Source organism: Bos grunniens, chromosome 16 (assembly GCF_055505025.1).
Source record: "Bos grunniens cultivar Pamir isolate PY7600 chromosome 16, Bosgru_T2T1.0, whole genome shotgun sequence".
In the NCBI taxonomy this organism is placed as follows: domain Eukaryota; kingdom Metazoa; phylum Chordata; class Mammalia; order Artiodactyla; family Bovidae; genus Bos; species Bos grunniens.
In genome coordinates, this window is record NC_141180.1 from 3424707 (window position 1) to 3445059 (window position 20353).

The window sequence follows — 20353 nt, forward strand, 5'->3', positions numbered from 1 at the left end:
TCCGACTCTTAGCGACCCCAAGGACTGCAGCCCACCAGGCTCCTCCATCCCTGGGATTTTCCAGGCAAGAGTGCTGGAGTGGGGTGCCATCGCCTTCTCCACTTTATATCTATAGTTAATCTATATCTATAGTTAATCTCTATTAGATTAAAAACCTATGCAAATGGTCAAAACAATAAGTAAAAGATCCAGAGATCTGCTGCAATAACGCATGGTTTTGCTACACTCATTTTTAAAGAAAACACTGGTAAGTAGAAGTGAACTTGAGAGTGTCTCTAATTTAACTGAAGAAATGAGGCGTTAGTTCATCGTTCTCTGTGGAAAGTCGAGACTGCATTTGAGTCAGCCTTCATCACGTGGATAATGAGATCACGGTTATGTCGTCAGCCTGCCGCACGTTTGCTCTTGCCTTCCTCATCCTGCTCATGTCCCCGAAACACGTCTATAACCAGTCCCACACTCCACCCTCTGTGAGAGTGTGTATTTTCGTCTGTCTGTCTTGCCAAATACGGCCTAGCAGGTGGCTTTATGCCAAGGGAGGGAGATTTCATCCCAATAAACTCAAATGAAGAGAAATTGAAAGGTATTAAATCATTAATTACTAAAAAGAAATTCTAACTCAAGTCCCCCCTTCCATGAACACCAACTCATATCCCTTGCAGCACTGATGCTTCTTTTTCTCCTTTCCTTTGTGAAAGTCTTCTGGCAGTTTTTACGGGTGTTGTTGACGGAGGGCTGACAAAGGAGCTCGTGGAATCACGTGCAATTGCTTGCTTTCCCACTCGTGCTAAGAGTATGTGTATCTTAGCTTTCTTAACTCTTCTCTAATAATCTCTTCAGCAACGCCTCCTGTGTAACTGTTGCCAAGAAAATTCTTATAAATAAAATGATACTGCTCTTTCAAAAATTACGCAGTATCTGTCTCTTTTGTGAGTTTGAGTGGTATAAAGAATACAAGTGTTTGATTCCAAACATATCATGGACTGTGCAAGAGAGAGAGGGACAGAGATTGAAAGAAAGTGGATGAAAGGAGGGAGGAAGGAATCATTAGATAATATTCAGAGAAACTTCCCACTATAGGAAAAAAAAAAACAAAACCTCCTCTGATCAATGTTAAATTCTTACCACATTTAAATTTGTATTCAATTTTACTTTCATTACACTCGAATTGTCCATTATCTGGAAAATCTTTGTGTTGCCAGTGTAAACAAAGGGAAGTATTTGCTTCTTCATCTTCCACGCAGTCTACCAGCTGAAACTGATTAGGATCTGTCAGAATAAAGATACAAAAATGCATGATTAATATTTCATAATGCATGGCGTATGCTCAGTGACAGTTATTCAAATTATATTCATGATACAGAATCTGGCAAGAATTTAGATTACTTTTGAAAAGTTGAATAATTCTCAGGGTTTTGCATTTCTTAAGTCTTTATTCTTTTTTTTAAGATTTTTGTTTGGGTTCTATTTTTTAAAAGTAGCGTAAATTCTAAATGAAATGCTACCAATATATGTAATGCTAATTTATTTAGAATTTACGCTACTTTTAAAAAATAGAATCCAAGCAAAAATCTAGATAAAATTGCATCTTTTGCACATATTAAAAGACTGGCTTCATTTAATTATTCTTACTTATATTTTCAGTTTTTCATTTACTCTATTATTTTCATTGAATGGTCATTACACAGAGCATGTGTGATTCCCTCTGGGTAATGCATTTTTTTAAAAATTGTCACTTTCTGTTTTTATTTGATCATTTATTTCAGTAATATTTTTTAAAAATGAGTAGGTTAAATAAGTTTCTTTTTTCCATAAACATCAGACATCTAGCCTACATAAATGTTAATAAGTAAATCAATGATCTTGAATTAATAAAAGATGTAAGAGATTTAACAGACTTACACAGCTCCCAAGTCCCGTTTTGAAAACACATTTAGTGAAGGTAGCGTCCCTGAAGTCCACGTAGTATCTTAGTCCTTTCTCTTTCCCAGCAGTTGCTGAGGCACCAAAACCAGCTGGATCCCCCTAACATGACTATAACTCTTTTTTTTTTGGACAAAGTACTTTTTTTTCCCCACAAACATCAAATCTTTGACTTTGTATCTTTCCAAGATATTCTAGACATGCACAGGCGCACTCGGTCCTGTTAGACTCTTTGCAACCCCATGGATAGTAGCCCCCCAGGCTCCTCCGTCCATGGGATTCTCCAGGCAAGGATACTGGAGCGGGCTGCCATGCCCTCCCCCAGGGGGTCTTCCAGACCCAGGGACTGAACCCACGGCTGCTGCAGCAGCGGACAGGCTCTTTTACCACTGGGCCACCTGGGAAACCTTTATTCCAGACACACTTGCATTTAGAAGGATTAATATATATAAACAATACATTATCTGTGTATATTAATATTATCAATTAATATATACATATGTGTATTGATGTGTATATACGTATAATGTATGCATATATGTATATACATATAATGTGTATATATAATGTATAAATATATATAAATTAAATGATTTGAATTCAGTTGAGAAGAGGAAAGAAGCTCGTGAATAATCGCTCAGAGGAGTAGATTATATCTGGTCAACACAAACCACGCTGTAAAAGAGGTGCAGGGAGGCGAGTAAGGGATGAAGACAGAAGGCTGCACCAAGGTCACCACTTTGCTGGGTCAGGAGAGCAGCACGCCCCGCCCCCGCCCCCGCCGCCAGCTTCCCCTCCCCCGCCTCCCGACAATCCACACACAAAACCGCACTGTCGTTGTAAACACACAAATAGAAAGCAACTGGCATTTACCTGGTGGTACCTCTAAGGGATATTCAAATGGAGGCTCACACGAAGGGTGTGACATACTGATATTCTTAGTTTGACATGCAGACAGGCCACGGTGCTCCTTTTCACATTCAGGAGGTTCACATTCCTCTCCCTTAACATCGAGTGTTGCAGTAAATGTGTAATTGTCATCGTTGAAAGAGTACTTCACAGACACATCTCTGTATTTGTCCCCTGAAAGAAAATAAGACAGCCAGGATTATCTTTGATTTTTCAGAACAAACCTACATTAACTACAAACCCCTTAACATATTTTTTTTTAAATATCCAAACACCAACCAAAATAGCCCCAGGAACATAAAATGGAGAAGGAACGCGTCAGCGCCTCCATGTTATCCCTTGTGATTGTCTTTACATCGCTATCCCGTCAAAGACCCAGCTCATGAGCCTGTATTTGGGTGATTACTGGACTCATGTGTCTTCCCAACTGGACTGTAAATTCCATAAGAGCAAAACCTATTTTGATCATCACCATAAATTCAGATCCTTGTGTAAAACCTGTCATTAGTAGGGTCTCAAAAGAGGCTGAAATATGCAAAAAAAGAGCGACATACCGGAAAAATTCCTTATTCCAGCTCTATCATTTCCCTTGCGTTCTAAACTGCAGTACTTGATTCTCTCTTTCTCCTGACACGGAGAACATTAATTATCTGAGAGCAGAGGCCTCACTATGCCTCTGCTTATGAAAAGTTATGGACAACAGCTCCTCCTCAAGCTTTCTCGAGTGTCATCTCACTCTCCCCTTCATTCGAACAGATTCCATTGACTCACAAAAATACCTTCTCAGTACACACTGATGTATTCACTCATTTTTTAGTGCAACAAAAATTATGACGCACTTGTTTTAAAACACTGTCCCAAACAACAGGAATACAAATGTTCCACTTTGGGGTCTCTAACGTGGAGATGGGCACGGGAATGGGCTAGAGAGGACAGGAAAACCACCAAAACAAGATGATGCACAAAACAATACGGGAATAAAGCAGCAGAGGAGCCTGCTGTGGTTAGAGGACCCGGAGAGGCTCTCTAGGGCATGTGACTCAGTTTGCAGTTTAAAATAGGAGCAAGACATAGAAAAAGTGATGGGGGAGGGGGGCGGGTGAGGATGGCATGGAATTCCAAGTGTAAGGAAAGAACCTGGGTGAGCACAGAAGCAGGAAGAAATGTGCTCAGAAACCTAGAAGCAGCTGTCAGTCCCTTTCTATTTTGTAAATAAATTCATTTGTATCACTTCTTTTCAGATTCCAAATATAAGGGATACCATATGGTATCTCCCTTTCTCTGTCTAACTTACTTCACTCGGTAAGACAATCTCTAGCTCAATCTCTAGAGAACAAACTTATAGGGGGAAGGACGGGGGGAAGGGACAGTTAGGGAGTTTGGGATGGACAGGGACACACTGCTATATTCAAAATGGATAAGAGCGAGGGCCTACTATACAGCACAGGGAATGCTGCTCAATGTTATGTGGCAGCCTGGATGGGGGAGAGTTTGGGGGGAAATGGATACATGTATACGGATGGCTGGATCCCTTTGCTGTCCACCTGAAACTATCACAATCAGCTGTACTCGAAAACAAAATAAAAGGTTAAGAAATACAACAATGAGTATTTCCGTGTTCCTTAAGTGAAAAAAGTAATAATGCAAGAGGAATCTGATCATGAAGGATCATATTAATTAAGCAAACATATGAAGGCTGGTGTTTGCACTGAATATATGAAGAGCTACTGACAGCAGGGACTCCCTGGTGATATTTAGAAACATGTGGAGTGTGTGAGCCCTGGTCGTGAAGAAGGACTCTGCTTTCACTGAGAACAGAGGAAGAAGATAGGAGAAGGACAGATACAAACTGTTTTCAAGCATCTGCTTTGAGGAGAACCCTAGCGAGATAGAGAGACAGACGAGACTTTTTCTTCTTGATCAGCCTAGAAGGTGCTATTCACATTCCACATTTATCATTACACGGAATCCTCCCCCAACCCCAAAACAAGCTTGCTATCACCCCACTTTAAACACCCAAGGTAAGGGTAAGTGGCTCCACCAGAGCTGTTTAGCTGGTAATGATTGATCCTGATCCTCAAATCCAGGTCTGAACATGACATCAAACTTCTCACTCTGAAGGACTCTGACTCTTAAGAGCTGGAGCTAATCATTGGTTAGAAATTAGAGCCACTGAGTTTATTTTGCTGGGGTGGGGGAGCAGAGGTCTTAGAAACTTGAAATAAAGAATGAAATCATTAAAGTGATATATGTTGCCTCTAGGTAGACAAACTTACCACATGGTGGCTTAGTAGGAGCTGAAAGAAAAAAAGAGAATGCAGATGATTAAAATCAACTTTTAAGATATCTCTGCCCTTAGTCATTTTAGGGAAGAGTGGTTTACAATGTTTCATCTTCATAAACTGTAGAATCTACCAAATTAGGTTTAACAGAAAAGACAGAGTTTGCAGTGCCTAGTCCCATGTTTGGATCTCAAAACCTCAAAGGTTGTAAACCAAGGAGCTAGCCCCTCAAATATTTTCATGAATTTACCTCATAAGCCCAATCGTGATACAATATTAAGACTTTTTGACACACATCTGATTATGGAATGGTGAGGTGGCTGACTATTCAAGCAGCCAGAGGCATTTTTAAAGTCTTTATCTCCTTGATTAATCTCAAAAGAGGTTTATATAATTGTAACCCCTAGCGAGTTCAGTTTGCATCTCTGTTTGCAAAGAATGTCTTCCCTGGTGGCTCAGACGGTAAACCGTCTGCCTGCAATGCAGGAGACCCAGATTCGATCCCTGGGTCAGGAAGATCCCTGGCGGAAGGAAATGGCAACCCACTCCAGTACTCTGGCCTGGAAAGTTCCATGGATGGAGGAGCCTGCTGGGCTACAGCCCATGGGGTCGCACAGAGTCGGACACGACTGAAGCGACTTAGCAGCAGCAGCAGCTCCACGCTCTGGTTTCACTTTTGTAAGCTCTTTACCCATATACTAGACTCAGGGTGAAAAATCTGTCCATCCACTGAGACAAGTCTTGTGTGAGCATATATATTTAACTGGCGAACAGGACGGAAATGTCGCTTGTGGAAGCTACGAGATCCCTGCTAGTCTGGTCTTCGAGATGGAGAAACTGAGGCGGGAACAGCGCCCCGGCAGGCTCTGACTGGCTGACCCATTGCAGGCTCCGCCAACTCCTGGGCATTCACTCCCGGATGGAGGCCCCCTCACTTCTGTCCCCATACCCCCTGCCCCCGAATGCTGAGGCTCCCCTGCCACTGACTTCTTGATACAAAGCCTCCCACTGAGAGAACTGTTCTGTTCATACCAAGACCGAAATCCACTCTTAAAAGTCCTGGTATAGCTAGCTGGTCATCTCTACTCACATTCATCAAGTTCACACTCGAGGGGAATGCTACGACCGGCATTAGGTTATCACAGTGACACCCGCCCAGACCTCAGCAGCTCTCGCACTGCAGACACAGATCAGTGCTTTGGACTAACTGCCCCTCCAAGGCCCCAGGATTAGGACACTCAAGTGAACATTGTGAAGAAAGAGCCTGGGGTAGATGCGGCCAACTCAGGGCCTTCAGGGAGCGTGTCCCAGGTGCGTGGTGGCGGAGTGACTGCATGACTGGGGGTCAGGTTGTCACCTATGGTTGAGAGAGCGGTTGCAGGGCTAACGCTGGATGCAGTGGTCAGTGCGGGGGTCGTGGTCTGCTCATCTGCAAGGAAATGAACAGAGGGTCACAGTTAATGAGCTTGTCCTATCGAAGGGCGAGGGGAAAATGCCTCAGCAAAGATCATTTCCTAAAGGAATCTTTGCTAGGGGCTTCCTCCTCATTTGAATGGACTCTTGCTTGTTTCTAAACCAAGAAAGTGAGTTAAAGATTTATCTACACATGGCCCTTTAAGATAACTAAGAGTTCATACCATCGGAACCAGACACTGCATATGCTGAGAAGAAACCCTTCCTTGGTATAATTCAGACATGTGCAGTCTCCCTCCAATTGCTTCTCATTCTGTTACAACTCTCCTTATTCCAATTATTACCCTAACGAGGATCCTGGTTACCTTTTTGTATTATTCTTCTCATACCAGGCTTTTTACATATCCCACCCTCATATCAATCTTATGAAATGAGTATTATTATATCCCTTTTTACAAGTGAAAACCAGACACAGAGAAAGTAGGAGCGACTTTCCTGAAGTCAACTAGAAAGTTGAAGAGGCTGGATTTGATCTCAGGGCTATGGGACTGAAAGCTTGTTACCTTTCTTCTTTGCCATGAACTTTTATAAAATAAATAATAAAATAAAACATGCCCAGAGGAAGCTTACTGGTAAGGTTTTGTTGCCTAATTTAGTATCAATGTGTGAAAATTTGTAAAACAGGAAACCCACTGAGCCCTGTTGGGTGTGAAATAAAACAGTTGCCTGAAGGTCTCAAGTTTCCATTTCATGATCCAGCATCTAACATGCCTAAGGCATCACAGTCAAACCTGAGGTGTTATCCTGGGTGGTCGGGTTGGAGGTGAGTGGAGGTGAGGCTTTATCTTGGGTGGTCGAGTTGGAGGTGAGTGGGAGTGAGGCGTTATCCTGGGTGGTCGAGTTGGAGGTGAGTGGAGGTGAGGCAGCAGTGCTGCTGAGTGCAGGGCTGCGGGAGGTGGCTGGTGGGGCAGCGGGGTCTGCAGGCAAGGCGGTTGTGGTCCCTTCTCCTGGGGCACCTGCAATCACAAAGGCCATCAGCATTCCTGCCCGGCAAGCGCAGGGCCACGCCGCCCGTGGAGGCATCGCCTACTGATCAAGCTAAGGCCGGGCAGCTAACACTCAAGCACTCCTGCAGCATCACAACCTACCCGTCTGCAAACCCGGATGAAAACCAGCGCGGCACGCGGGAGAGATGACTTAAAGGGCATCACAACTCACATTGTAAAAGCATCGGGGGCGGGGAGCTACCCTGGTGGCTCAGTGCTAACGAATCCTCCTTCCACTGCAGGGGACACTGGGTTCCATCCCTGCTCTACGAACACCCCACACGCCAAGGAGCAACAAAGCCCTCGCACCGCAACTACTGAGCCTGCGCTCTAGCGCCCAGAGTTGCAACTACGGACGCCCCCGCGCCCTAGAGCCTTTGCTCTGCAACAAGAGGAGCCACCGCAAGGAGCAGTCCGCATCTAGAGAGGAGCCCTGGCCTCTCCACAGCTGGACAAAGCCCGCGTGCAGCAGCAAAGACTCAGCAGCGGGAATAAATGAGGCATCTGGGACCTGGAGAGAAAGTCTGGATCTGCCCTCCCACCCAGGGAGGCCGCGCTTCCTGGCCGGGGTAGGGGGTACCGTGGTGACACTGAAAATGCCAGAGTGGGTGCTGCTGGCGGGGCAGAGGCCGCAGAGGTGGAAGTGAGCTCTGAGGGTGGAAGGCTGCGGTGAGGGCCCCACGGAGGACCTGCCCCCGAGCCCTGCCAGGAGCCTCGGGGCGGAGGAAGCCAGCGGTGCTGGTACTCCCTCCTGATTTTCTGAAAACAGAGCTGCGGGGGATCTCGCCTGCACCTTTGCGGAACTGGGTGCTTTTTTCTTCCAGCTGAGGGTCACGATGTTCCCTTCAGGATGGCGGCTGCCCTTGCCAGGGGAAAGTGGTCTGGTTTAGAGCCCAAGAACGTCGTGCTATACGGACAGCAGCCCCCTGGGTTTCCAATCACAGACGCGCTCATGGGTGTAGAATCAAGGATGGCCGCGGATGAAAGCCCACCGTGTACTTCCTTAAGACGTCTCAATGTCAAGGTTCAAAGCACCCACCACGTGTCACACATCCCCCACCCCCAGACACACTCACACACACACACACTTCACCCAGAATCACAGCACAGGGGAGCAACGTGTATTCACTCGGTGCTAACTAGATGCTTCGTTGTCCTGGCAGAAACAAAATACGGGCTAGCTCCTGGTTGGACTTGTGTGGTGGCTTCACTGCCCTGACCACTGGGGTCACTGGCTCAAGGGTCTGAGGTTGGCTGCGCTTCTGCAGTTAGATGCTGGGTGTGTCGGTGTGACGCGCACGTGCACGTCCCCCGATGGCTCTGATGTGAGCACGCAGGCTCCCTCCCATCATGCACATCCATGCCTGCCAGAACTGAACGCGCATCTTTCCCAGATTCTGGGTCTGAGTTCTCAGCTCAGGCTCCAGAAGCCCCTTAACCCCCAAATTTAACTAAAGCCGCTCCAGAATGGAGAACGTAAACATCCGTTCTTCAGTTCCAGATCCTCAGAAGAAGCTTCCCACAGAACCAGGAGAAGAGTGGAAACTTGGTTTGTTTGTTTGTTTGTTTGTTTTTTAAGCCTTCAAAAAAGCGGCAGGCACACAACTGGCCCTTCTGAAATCAGTCGGGCTTGACTTGAGGCTTCCTGCACACCCTTTTCTCCTCCTCCACTCACTGGCTCATTCTCTCTGTCCGTCCCAAGGGTCCCTAGTCCTCAGGGCATCCTGAGAGCCCTCAGTCTTCCTGGCCCAGACATCCATGACCTTCCCTCTTCAAGGGAACCTACTCTTCCCGGTGGAGTGATCTCAGAGATGGCACAGGAGTGGCAATCACAATTTAATGAGGTTAATTGATCCTAACAGATTCTTCATTAGTGGACGTAGCCACGGGGACAGGGACAGAAGTCCCTGATGGGACAAAGCAGACAAGTCTGTGTGACAATCACGCCTGCCCTCATTCATGGATGGGAAGCATCTTGGGAAAAGTCCTTCCATCCACAACTTTTGAATCTGTGGATTTGCTAAATCTCCAGATCTTTTTAGGGCTTTCCAGGTGGCTCCATGGGGTCACAAAGAGTCCAACACAGCTTAGCAACTGAATGACAATAGGTGGCTCAGTGGTAGAGAAAACTCCCAAGGCAGGAGACGCAAGATACACGGGTTCAATCCCTGGGTCAGGAAGATCCCCTGGAGAAGGAAATGGCAACCCATTCCAGTATTCTTGCCTGGAAAAGTTTCCACGACAGCTGGAGTCAGTGAAATGGGGTGGCTGTTTAAAGCTCATAGATTGCCTGTCATAATTTTTATCCCAAAGGAATGGTTTTAATACTTCAAAATAATAATTTGATTATTGCCAAGATTATTTTTCAGAGAAGAAAATGTGTTTTGTTTGAAAGTATATGAAGATTTCCATGCTAATTTAACCATTAGTATTATTGTGCCAGAGCAAGTTAGTATTTGTAAAGAATTCATCCTTATGTCCAATCCATTTCCTTTTAAACCTTTTTTATCAAGCTTTGCTTCATATGTAAATCTCTGGCTTTAATGGTTTTGGGGGGAAATTGTGGAAATAAAAAAGTAGTAATGTTGTGGGTGTGTGTGAGATAAAGTAGGGAATGTCTGAAATAGAAAACTTTGTGCGCTGTGCTGTTACTCAGTCATTAACAAAGTTTAGCATGGAACTAGACATCAGCTCCCTCATCCTCACATTCCTTTTGTTAAAGGGAATTTGAACGCTTGCCATGTTTAGGCAGGTCCCAGCCACCATGCCTGCCCTGTGGTTGCAGGGGAAAATGGTATAAAGATTAAATATAAATTACTGCAATTGATGTAACTGCTTACCACAACCAATAAACTTCACTGGGATGGTGCTCAAAACTGTGTGTGCCGTGGACCACGGGTCTGTGACGTCGCCACCCATGCTTCTGTTTCAAGCTAAGACTGATGACCTAACTGAACAAATAAATTTCTTCTTCTCTTTAATCAGAGCAGGTCTATTAAGCAGTTTGCCTCAGAAAGTGGCACCCAGCACATTATTAAGGCAAAAAGCAGGAACAATCCTCAGGATGGTCGGTTTACGCGGCAGATACACTTGCAAACCTAACATTAAACAGAGAACCAGCAGCTCATTGGTGTCCCTGGATTCTAGGAACCTCAGAGATTTTCCCCGGCAGAAACACCTCCCATGCACTCTGTCACTTTGCTACCAACATGGCCCTGTTATCTTCAATTCTACTGTTAGGACTCACGGCCCTAATTAGATAATTAAAAAAACAACAAGAAGAAGAATCCAAGAACAAAGCTGTATTATTAACCCTCAGTGTGATTAAAAAAAAAAAATCAAAGGTCTGAAAGAAATCCAAGAACAAAGCTATATTATTAACCCTCAGTGTGATTAAAAAAAATAAAATCAAAGGTCTGTCTCCAGTGATTTTCTGATACTGAGAAGCTGGGATTGAACCAAGAAAAGCTCTACTTTAGAGTAAAAGCCAAGAAGGGTAAGACTGACAACCTGAAAGGGGATGTTCTGACTCTTGGAGGGCCACAGAAAGTCTAGGGGAGCAGGATCCAGGAAAATGAGGCTGTACGTGAGCCAGAGGACACTCAGAACCCACCCCCACATCCATGCACACCCTGATATTACCTAGGGGCTTCCCTCTCCCCCCTTCTCCCCAAGAACAGGCTTCGTGACTTTAGTCCACCAACATTCCACTGAAACCTCGAGCTTCTACACTTCACACCCTTCAGCGAAATCACATACACAGACACTGAACACAGAATTTAAAGGCAAACTGTTCTGATAACTTTAAAATTAAAGAGAGAGCAAGAGAGACGAGTTTTCCTAATCCCGTGTCAGTTAAGATCTCCGCCAACCTGTCACAGCAGTGCTATTATTTCCCCAAGAGGTCGGGGGTGCTTTCGTGATGAGACTGTCTGGACTCGCAGGAGGCGAGATCTCTGAGGAGTCTTTTCCTCCTTTAGAGGTGTTTGCGGGTGAGGATGCAGTGGTGCGAGCAGGTAAGGGGCCACCTGGAGTCGGAGTAGAGGGCTCTTCGGTTGTGTTCCGTCATGTTCACAGGAGATGCAGGAAGGAGAAAAGAAACACGTGAGTCATACCCCAGATCATACCGTCTGAGCCTGCCAACTCCCCCGCCCATTACTGTGTGTACATAAACATACATGTGTACAAAAGCATATACGTAAATATATACACACACCATACTGCCAGGAGCCATGGTATTTATGTGTATATGGGGTGTGTGTGTGCATACATATGTGCACACACATGTATACAAATAAAGATGCATGCAGAGGAATAGATAGAATACGTAGACATATGTAAAGCAAGCTACAAAACGGGGGCTAAAGGCGAAAACAGGGAAATGGAATCAAAAGCAGTGACCCCCTCCCCGCCTCTTACTTCACTGGTGGATTCTGTCCGAAGCACTCAGGTTCAGAAGGATGAAACACAACATGTGAACATGATTAAAAGAAACCATAAAGACTGATCAAGGAAAAGGATAAAGAAAAATAAAGTTGGAAGGGGTTCATTAGGAAGGCTAGGGTACCAGGAGATAAAAAATGAAAGACAAACGTTCCAGATGCATACACTGATTTTTTAAATCAATCAGATTCAAACAAAGCACAGTGTCATGTGCCAGCCTGGATGGGAGGAATCTGGGGGAGAATGGATACATGTATATGTATGGCTGAGTCCCTTTCCTGTCTACCTGTAAACTAGCACGGTATTTTTAACCAGTTATACTCCAATACAAAACAAAAAGTTTTAAAAAATTAATAAAATGGAAAAAAGAAATTCAAAGAGTGAGTAAAAGACTGGAAAACAAAGTTCACAAATATATAAATGACCTAAGTCTCCAAAAATAATTTTTTTCATGATAGCAAATGAAACATCAATCTGAGATGCTGAGGTAACATTTCCCCCAGTTTCAGTTCACTTCAGAAAAAAGAAAAATGTGGCGAGGGGGCGGTGGAGTAGAACGGTGCAGAGCTGAGCGCACAGCGGAAGAGGCTGCAGGCAGGGCGAGCAGGCGCTGTGTGCCGGGGTCTCGGCACGTGTGCACTCTCGGCGAGCAGGTTTCCTCCTCTCAGAGGACGCGGAAGTACACCCGTTGTTTAAAAAAATAAAACAACATGGTGATCTCTGACTATTGAGATTATAGAGATCCATTTTTTTCTGAATTTTCTGTTTAACCTGTGTTTACTTCTATGAATAGCAAATTTCATGTTATGCAATATCTAATTCATGAAAAATTGAGTTCTATCACACAAGCATTTTGATTCATTCAGTTCAACAGGATTAGGCAAGTAAGACTAGCACAAAAATATCGGGAAAAGGAGAGACTGGCGCGGGGCGGGGGGGCAGCGACCAGCAGGACAGAACTAAGAACAGAAATGGAAGACTCGAGCAGAGGATTAAGAAAACAGAAACAGCAACGACGGAAGGAATTCGCAGCTTCAGTTATCCATGTTGAAGGTGACGTGGAATCCATTTTTCACCGAATATCCATGAAATCTGCCTGAGTCACATGGAATTGCCCCGAGGCTAGAGCGCCCGAAAGATCACAGAACTAGTCTGTGATTACAGAAAGAGACAGTGCAGTTGCTCCACGTGTTCTTTGCCAAAGAAAGGTCCCAAACCCTAAAATTTCATAACCTAGGACGTCACAAATAAAGGAGTTTAATTAACAAACGTTCATCCACAATGACACGCCAAGACGTCCAACTGAGTAATAAGTGGCACCTTCCTGTCTTCAGCGTCAGGTGCTAAATCTAAGCTTTGGGGTTTCTCATTGCCAAATGTCGAGTGACCGGACGTGCGTGGGGCTGGGGGGAGACTGGAGGAGGCCGGGGGTGGGGAGAAGAAACGAGGGAGGGAGGAGCTGAAGATTCTGCCCAATAACATTGATCCACATCCATCACACGAGACTTGACCAGCGTCTTGTTTTTAGGTTAAACTAACGTTGGTGTCGGCAAGGTTCCAATGAGCCCTTCTGCTTTCAGGAAAAGAGCCTGGTTCCCACTGATCGTATTCTCATACTTGGGAGAGAATATTCTGGCTTGCGTCGGGGGCCACTATTTCACTTACTCGGGTTCACCGTTTGGAGGCTTGTTGTGATGGCTCCGTGCAGAGAGCGTGGAAACTCTCTCAAGGTGAGGGTCACCTACTGTTTTAAATGTTCCCTCTCCTTTCCACCCCCTTCCCATCCCTTCCGGCAAAAGTAACCAGTTTCTGTGATTGAGACGAACTTACTCTTCTGTAAAAGGTGGGTATGTCAGTAGGTGGAATAAACTGATCACAATCTGCTATGCTTCAATGACTTTCATATATTTATAAGACCTCTATGCCATGGGCTAAAGTTTCTTTAGGGAGCAGACACATGTATACCTGTGGCCCATTCGTGTTGATGGACGGCAAAAATCATCACAGTATTGTAAAGTGATTATCCTCCAAATTAAAATTTAAAAAAAACAAACAAACAATTCTGAGGAGATTTCAAATGTGCCTCATTAGAGCTGTGCTCTATAATTGTTAAACCAGGGTATCTTAGGGACATTACCTATCTTCTTAATGATTAATCAGGGTATCTATAACATATTTTCAAAAACAATAACATTTAACCAGTGTAATTTATTTTTAACTGGATGTAACCCAATTTTTCTCTCTCCTTTGACATGTGAAATATATGAACTAGTTGTCAGCATCCTCATTGCTTAAATTTAATTTACCTCAGGATTAGGACACTTGTTAAAACAGTTAAGGTGTGACAATACAACTTCGAAATGATTATTTAAAATATCTCAATTCTGTCAAAACTTTTCTGTTGCAGGAATTTATACATTTTATATATATATAAAATTATGTTTAGAATTCTAATTTATCATATAGTTCCCTAACTATGAAGCTCTGCAATCTGACCAAAATAAATTGCTGTCTTTATAGTGATAAAATGTAAAAAGAGATTGAAAACTTGCCGTATGGTTTACTGGCAGGTGTAAGAAAAGCTATAATTTATACACAGTAATTCGTCTACAAATAATAATATGCTCAGGTAGTTATCCAACTTTATATCTTACAAGTAGGAATATTAAGAACAAGAGAATGTCAAGGGCCACTCATGATTACAAGGCTTGTCTGTACAAAATGATTTCACTAGAATATCACAGAAAATTTTATCAACATTAAATAAACAAAGTTAGCAACAAAAAGTAAAATAAGTAAAATGTAAATACCTTGAGTAGAAGGTTGGGTAGAGTTTCCTGAAAAAAGGAAAACAAACATCTCTTAGAAAGTTTCAAATTTCACACATACATATGTAAATATATATATCTACATGTATAGCATCTCTATGTTAATTCACATTCACACAGTCACAGTTTTCAGTACCTTTCTCCCGGTTAAACCATAGCTCTTCTCTTTTTTTTTTTTTTTAAATTTTATTTTATTTAACTTTACAATATTGTATTGGTTTTGCCATATATCAAAATGAATTTGCCACAGGTATACACGTGTTCCCCATCCCGAACCCTCCTCCCTCCTCCCTCCTCCCTCCCCATACCATCCCTCTGGGTCGTCCCAGTGCACCAGCCCCAAGCATCCAGTATCGTGCATTGAACCTGGACTGGCGACTCGTTTCATATATGATATTATACATGTTTCAATGCCATTCTCCAAAATCATCCCACCCTCTCCCTCTCCCACAGAGTCCAAAAGACTGTTCTATACATCAGTGTCTCTTTTCCTGTCTCGTATACAGGGTTATTGTTACCATCTTTCTAAATTCCATATATATGCATTAGTATACTTTATTAGTGTTTTTCTTTCTGGCTTACTTCACCCTGTATAATAGGCTCCAGTTTCATCTACCTCATTAGAACTGATTCAAATGTATTCTTTTTAATGGCTGAGTAATACTCCATTGTGTATATGTACCACAGCTTTCTTATTCATTCATCTGCTGATGGACATCTAGGTTGCTTCCATGTCCTGACTATTATAAACAGTGCTGCGATGAACATTGGGGTACATGTGTCTCTTTCCCTTCTGGTTTCCTCAATGTGTATGCCCAGCAGTGGGATTGCTGGATCATAAGGCAGTTCTATTTCCAGTTTTTTAAGGAATCTCCACACTGTTCTCCAAAGTAGCTGTACTAGTTTGCATTCCCACCAACAGTGTAAAAGGGTTCCCTTTTCTCCACACCCTCTCCAGCATTTATTGCTTGTAGACTTTTGGATTGCAGCCATTCTGACTGGCATGAAATGGTACCTCATAGTGGTTTTGATTTGCATATCTCTGATAATGAGTGATGTTGAGCATTTTTTCATATGTTTGTTAGCCATCTGTATGTCTTCTTTGGAGAAATGTCTATTTAGTTCTTTGGCCCATTTTTTGATTGGGTCGTTTATTTTTCTGGAATTGAGCTGTAGGGGTTGCTTGTATATTTTTGAGATTAGTTGTTTGTCTGTTGCTTCATTTCATAGCTCTTCTCTTAACGTCATGTTTATAAAGCCCAAGTATGTCAAAATTATGCTATTAATATTAGTTTTTGAATTCTCGGGTAAAATAAAAATAATAGTTTAGTCTATTATTGGAATAGACTGTTGGAATTAATTTCAAGTCTGCAAAAAAAGTTTTAAAGGACTTCTGGAAAGTTTTTCCCAAACGAATTCCTTTATTGAGATGATAAGTATTGATTGCTTACTGTGCTCTGTACATTATGCCACGTTCTAGGATAAAATATGATCAAGATAAAGAAATTCTCTGCCCTCAATGAACTTAGTCCAATGTGAGATATAGACAAAAAAGAAAAGAAAGAAAAAAGAAAGAGAAAAGCCATACACTGTGATGACGGACAAGAGGAAATATGACATAAAAAAGAATATGCTGCTGCTAAGTCGCTTCAGTCCTATCCAACTCTGTGTGACCCCATAGACGGCAGCCCACCAGGCTCCGCTGTCCCTGGGATTCTCCAGGCAAGAACACTGGAACGGGTTGCCATGTCCTTCTCCAATGCATGAAAGTGAAAAGTGAAAGTGAAGTCGCTCAGTCGCATCCGACTCTTCCCGATCCCATGGACTGCAGCCTACCAGGCTCCTCTGTCCATGGGATTTTCCAGGCAAGAGTACTGGAGTGGGGTGCCATTGCCTTCTCTGAAAGAAGAATATGAGGATCACCTAATGCAGACTCCCAGTGCTGGTGGCTGGCGGGTGGAGGAGGTGTTGGAGAGCATTTCTTGGTACATTTAGCCTGTGAGCTCAGGGATTACGATCAGCTACCGTACTGGCATGATGAGAACTGGATTCCACCCCACGGAGCAAGGCGTGGATCCATCCGCCATCTCAGTAAACAACTGTTGAATAAAAAGATACTGTCGGTTCTCCCCCAAAAGACAGGCAGCTGACCTTGTGAGAGGGTAGCATAATGGATGGGCCGGTATTTAAACTACTTCCTGCCTCGAGATTTTATTTTCTGAGGATGAACAGATCTGAAAAAAACCCTCTCCCCTCAGAAACACCATCAGAGGTGTATCAGTGAGGAGGGTCCTTCAATTACATTCCCTGGTTTGCTCTTCAAAATAAAACATATTCTTGTATTAGGAGATCAAACCAGTCCATCCTAAAGGAAATCAGTCCTGAATATTCCTTGGAAGGACGGATGCTGAAGCTCCAATACTTTGGCCACCTGATATGAAGAACTGACTCATTGGAAAAGACCCTGACACTGGGAAAGATCGAAGGCAGGAGGAGAAGGGGACGACAGAGGATGAAATGGTTGGAAGGCATCACCAGCTCAATGGACATGAGTTTAAAGAAGCTTCCGGAGATGGTGATGGACAGGGTAGCCTGGTATGTTGCAGTCCATGGGGTTACAGAGTCGGACATGACTGAGCGACTAAACTGAACTGATTTTATAGATAGATAGATACTGTACATTATTTATATAATATGAGCTTCCCTGGTGACTCAGATGGTAAATAATCTGCCTGCAATGCAGGAGACCCAGGTTTGATCCCTGAGTTCGGAAGATCCCCGGAGGAGGAAATGGCAACCCACTCCAGTATTCTTCTTGGCCTGCAGAATCCCATGGACAGAGGAGCCTGGCAGGCTATAGTCAATGGAGTCTCAAAGAATCCAACACAACTGAAAAACTAACACTTTTCACTTTCATATATATAATATTCATTATACATAAATATTTAAGAAAATATTCAGGCACTACTGCAATGTAACTGGAAAAGACACTTTCATTTCCTAAGCCATATCCACTAGACTACAATTATTTTTTAAAATATTTCAATTAGTTTTTAGAATTTAGCTATAATTTGCAAAGTAGGAACACATATAAAGACCATCTACATGAAGTAGACTAGTCAAAAATCTAAGTAATATGTAAAGGACATGTGAGTATGTGTTGTGTCTGACTATTTTCGACCCCATGGACTGGAATCCCCCAGGCTCCTCTGTCCATAGGATTCTGCAGGCAAGAGCACTGGAGTGGGTTGCCATGCCCTCCTCCAGGGGATCTTCTGGACCCAGGGATCAAACCCAGGTCTCCTGCATTGCAGGTGGATTCTTTACCACAGAGCCACCAGGGAAGCCCCTCTAAAGGACATATCCACGCTCAAAAGTCCTCTGATGACTGTTCCATAAATGTACACAACAGATACTTGTGTGGAGGTTATCTCCCCACGTGAGATAAAGAGAGGATAGAAATTCCCTGGTGGTCCAGTGGTTAGGACTCCACGCTTTCACTGCTGAGGGCTCAGTCCCTGGCAGGGGGGAGCTAAGATCCCATAAGCCCCGAGGTGACGCCAAAAACAAACAAAAACTACAACGAACAAAAACATGATAAAGTAGAGGAAGGTTGAAATTATGTCAATATTGAGAGGAGACTAAACTACCAAATGTCTGTATGGTTTGTTGACGTCCCATCCTAATTGGCAATTCTTCCAAAATTATATAAACAGTGATTTCAAGTGTCTGTTGCATTTCATGCATCAGAATGTTAGCAAAATCACAGGCTGAAGGGACTCTGCTGAATCCTTTTCACTAAACAAGAAGACCTGATGAAAAGGGTAGTGTGAGATATTCAACTATGTCACCATTTAGCCATCTGGTCAGTGCGTTTGGCCACTGAGGGGTCTGATTGGCCAACGAAGCTCGTGTGGTTCCCTGTGTTGTGGGATGTAGGCAGGCAGCTCTATTTATACCCAAGTTTGTGTATGATTAGGAAGCAACCACCTACTGTTAGTGGAATCAAACAGACCTGGAAAAGCAAATAAAATATCTGCCTAAAGCACTTACTAACTTATGTATGACAGCTACCTATTTAATGCTATATGTATGTGCCCATTCAGTCGTGTCCAACTCTTTGTGGCCTCATGGACAGTAGCCCGCCAGGCTCCACTGTCCATGGGATTCTCCAGGCAATAATACTAGAGAGAGTTGCCATTTCCTCCCCCAAGGGATCTTCCCAACCCAGGGATTGACCTGCATCTCTTGCATCTCCTGCATTGGCAGGAGAATTCTTCACCATTGAGCTCCCTAGAAAGCTATTTAATATTAGGAGGTTGTGCTAATACAAATAGCATTACAATAGGTGTCAAACTTATATGAACAATACGGAGAAGGTCTGGAAAACAGGTGAAGAAAAATGTGTGAAATGGCAGTAGGAATTACGAGGGTATATGCTTAGATGTGACAGTCAAGGGAAGGTATCAAGATTTTTCAAATTTTTTTTTTTTTTTGCATTGAACGGTCTTTTGGGTTCCACACACACATCATATCCAATAAATATAATAAAATAGAGCACCATTAGATATCAAGTGTTTCCGTATGTTATAATTTGATTTTTCTCTTCTGGGAATAACATTTCCTACCCTTTAAAATATATATATATGGCAAGAACTAGTTTTCACCATTTAGACAAAGGACTATTTAGAAGTATTTCAGTAGGTGGCAGAAGAGCACCAAAAATCTGCAAATCCTTTCCTAGCATTCCCATCCGGCTGCTGTGAATCACCCACGGAACTGACTAGGTACATTAAACAGATGAAAATGGAGATAACAGGCCACTTGATCTTCAAAGCTGTGTTATTCTAACACATGTCTTGTTACTGAATTTACCTTTCCCAATATGTTTCTTTTACAACTCAAAATGTTTAACTGATTGCAAATCAAAGTTACCTTGAAGTCACACCCCTAAGTCCCCCACCAGAGATTTCAGCAAAAACTAGGAATGAATTGAGTGAAAATGACATTTCAAAAGACATACTTGAGCTTTAAATACCAGCTGTTCGTATCATCACCACTGCCCCAACCCCCTACTCCCTCAAAAGGAATGGAACACCCTTTCCAAAGGGATCTAAATCTGTCTTGTTTGGCAAATCTAAGAAAGGTACGAGGACAGAGGGGTGAAGCAGAAGAAATGAAATAAATGCCGGTTTTCAGGATCAGCCTCCAATGAATGGTTGCATGTTTTGAAGGTTAAAAATGCACATCTGACCTCTGTAAACATAAAAGCAATATAAAAATGGAAAAGGCAAGTCAAGACCCCCCCAAAAAAAATACAGGTCCAGTAAAAGAGATCCGTATGGTTCTCCTTGCTTGCTAAGGCATGATAATACTAAAACAGAATGACAAATATAAAAGGATTCTACCTTAACTTACTCTTTAAATATATGATCAACAAACAGCAAATCCAACAAATATATCCTATTACTACGTATCTATGGAGTAAGTCTTCACGCAAGTGACAAAG

The 20353-nt window shown here is 43.2% G+C and overlaps 1 protein-coding gene across 11 annotated transcripts in view; it reads right to left on the reverse strand.

Annotated features, from left to right (window-relative positions):
- Nucleotides 1-20353, reverse strand: part of PTPRC (protein tyrosine phosphatase receptor type C) — a 129147-nt gene that overhangs the window by 57465 nt on the left and 51329 nt on the right. For 3 of the 11 annotated variants that reach the window (XM_086342188.1, XM_086342183.1, XM_086342187.1), the window contains 5 exons: nt 14827-14853; nt 6472-6543; nt 5109-5129; nt 2797-3006; nt 1126-1269 (listed from right to left, as the gene is read on the reverse strand). In XM_086342188.1, the coding sequence (XP_086198314.1) occupies nt 1126-1269; nt 2797-3006; nt 5109-5129; nt 6472-6543; nt 14827-14853 (474 nt within the window). Of the gene's footprint in view, nt 1-1125; nt 1270-2796; nt 3007-5108; nt 5130-6471; nt 6544-7318; nt 7544-11445; nt 11623-14826; nt 14854-20353 lie in introns of all 11 variants that reach the window. The other 8 variants (XM_086342177.1, XM_086342182.1, XM_086342179.1 and 5 more) reach the window with 5 other exon arrangements.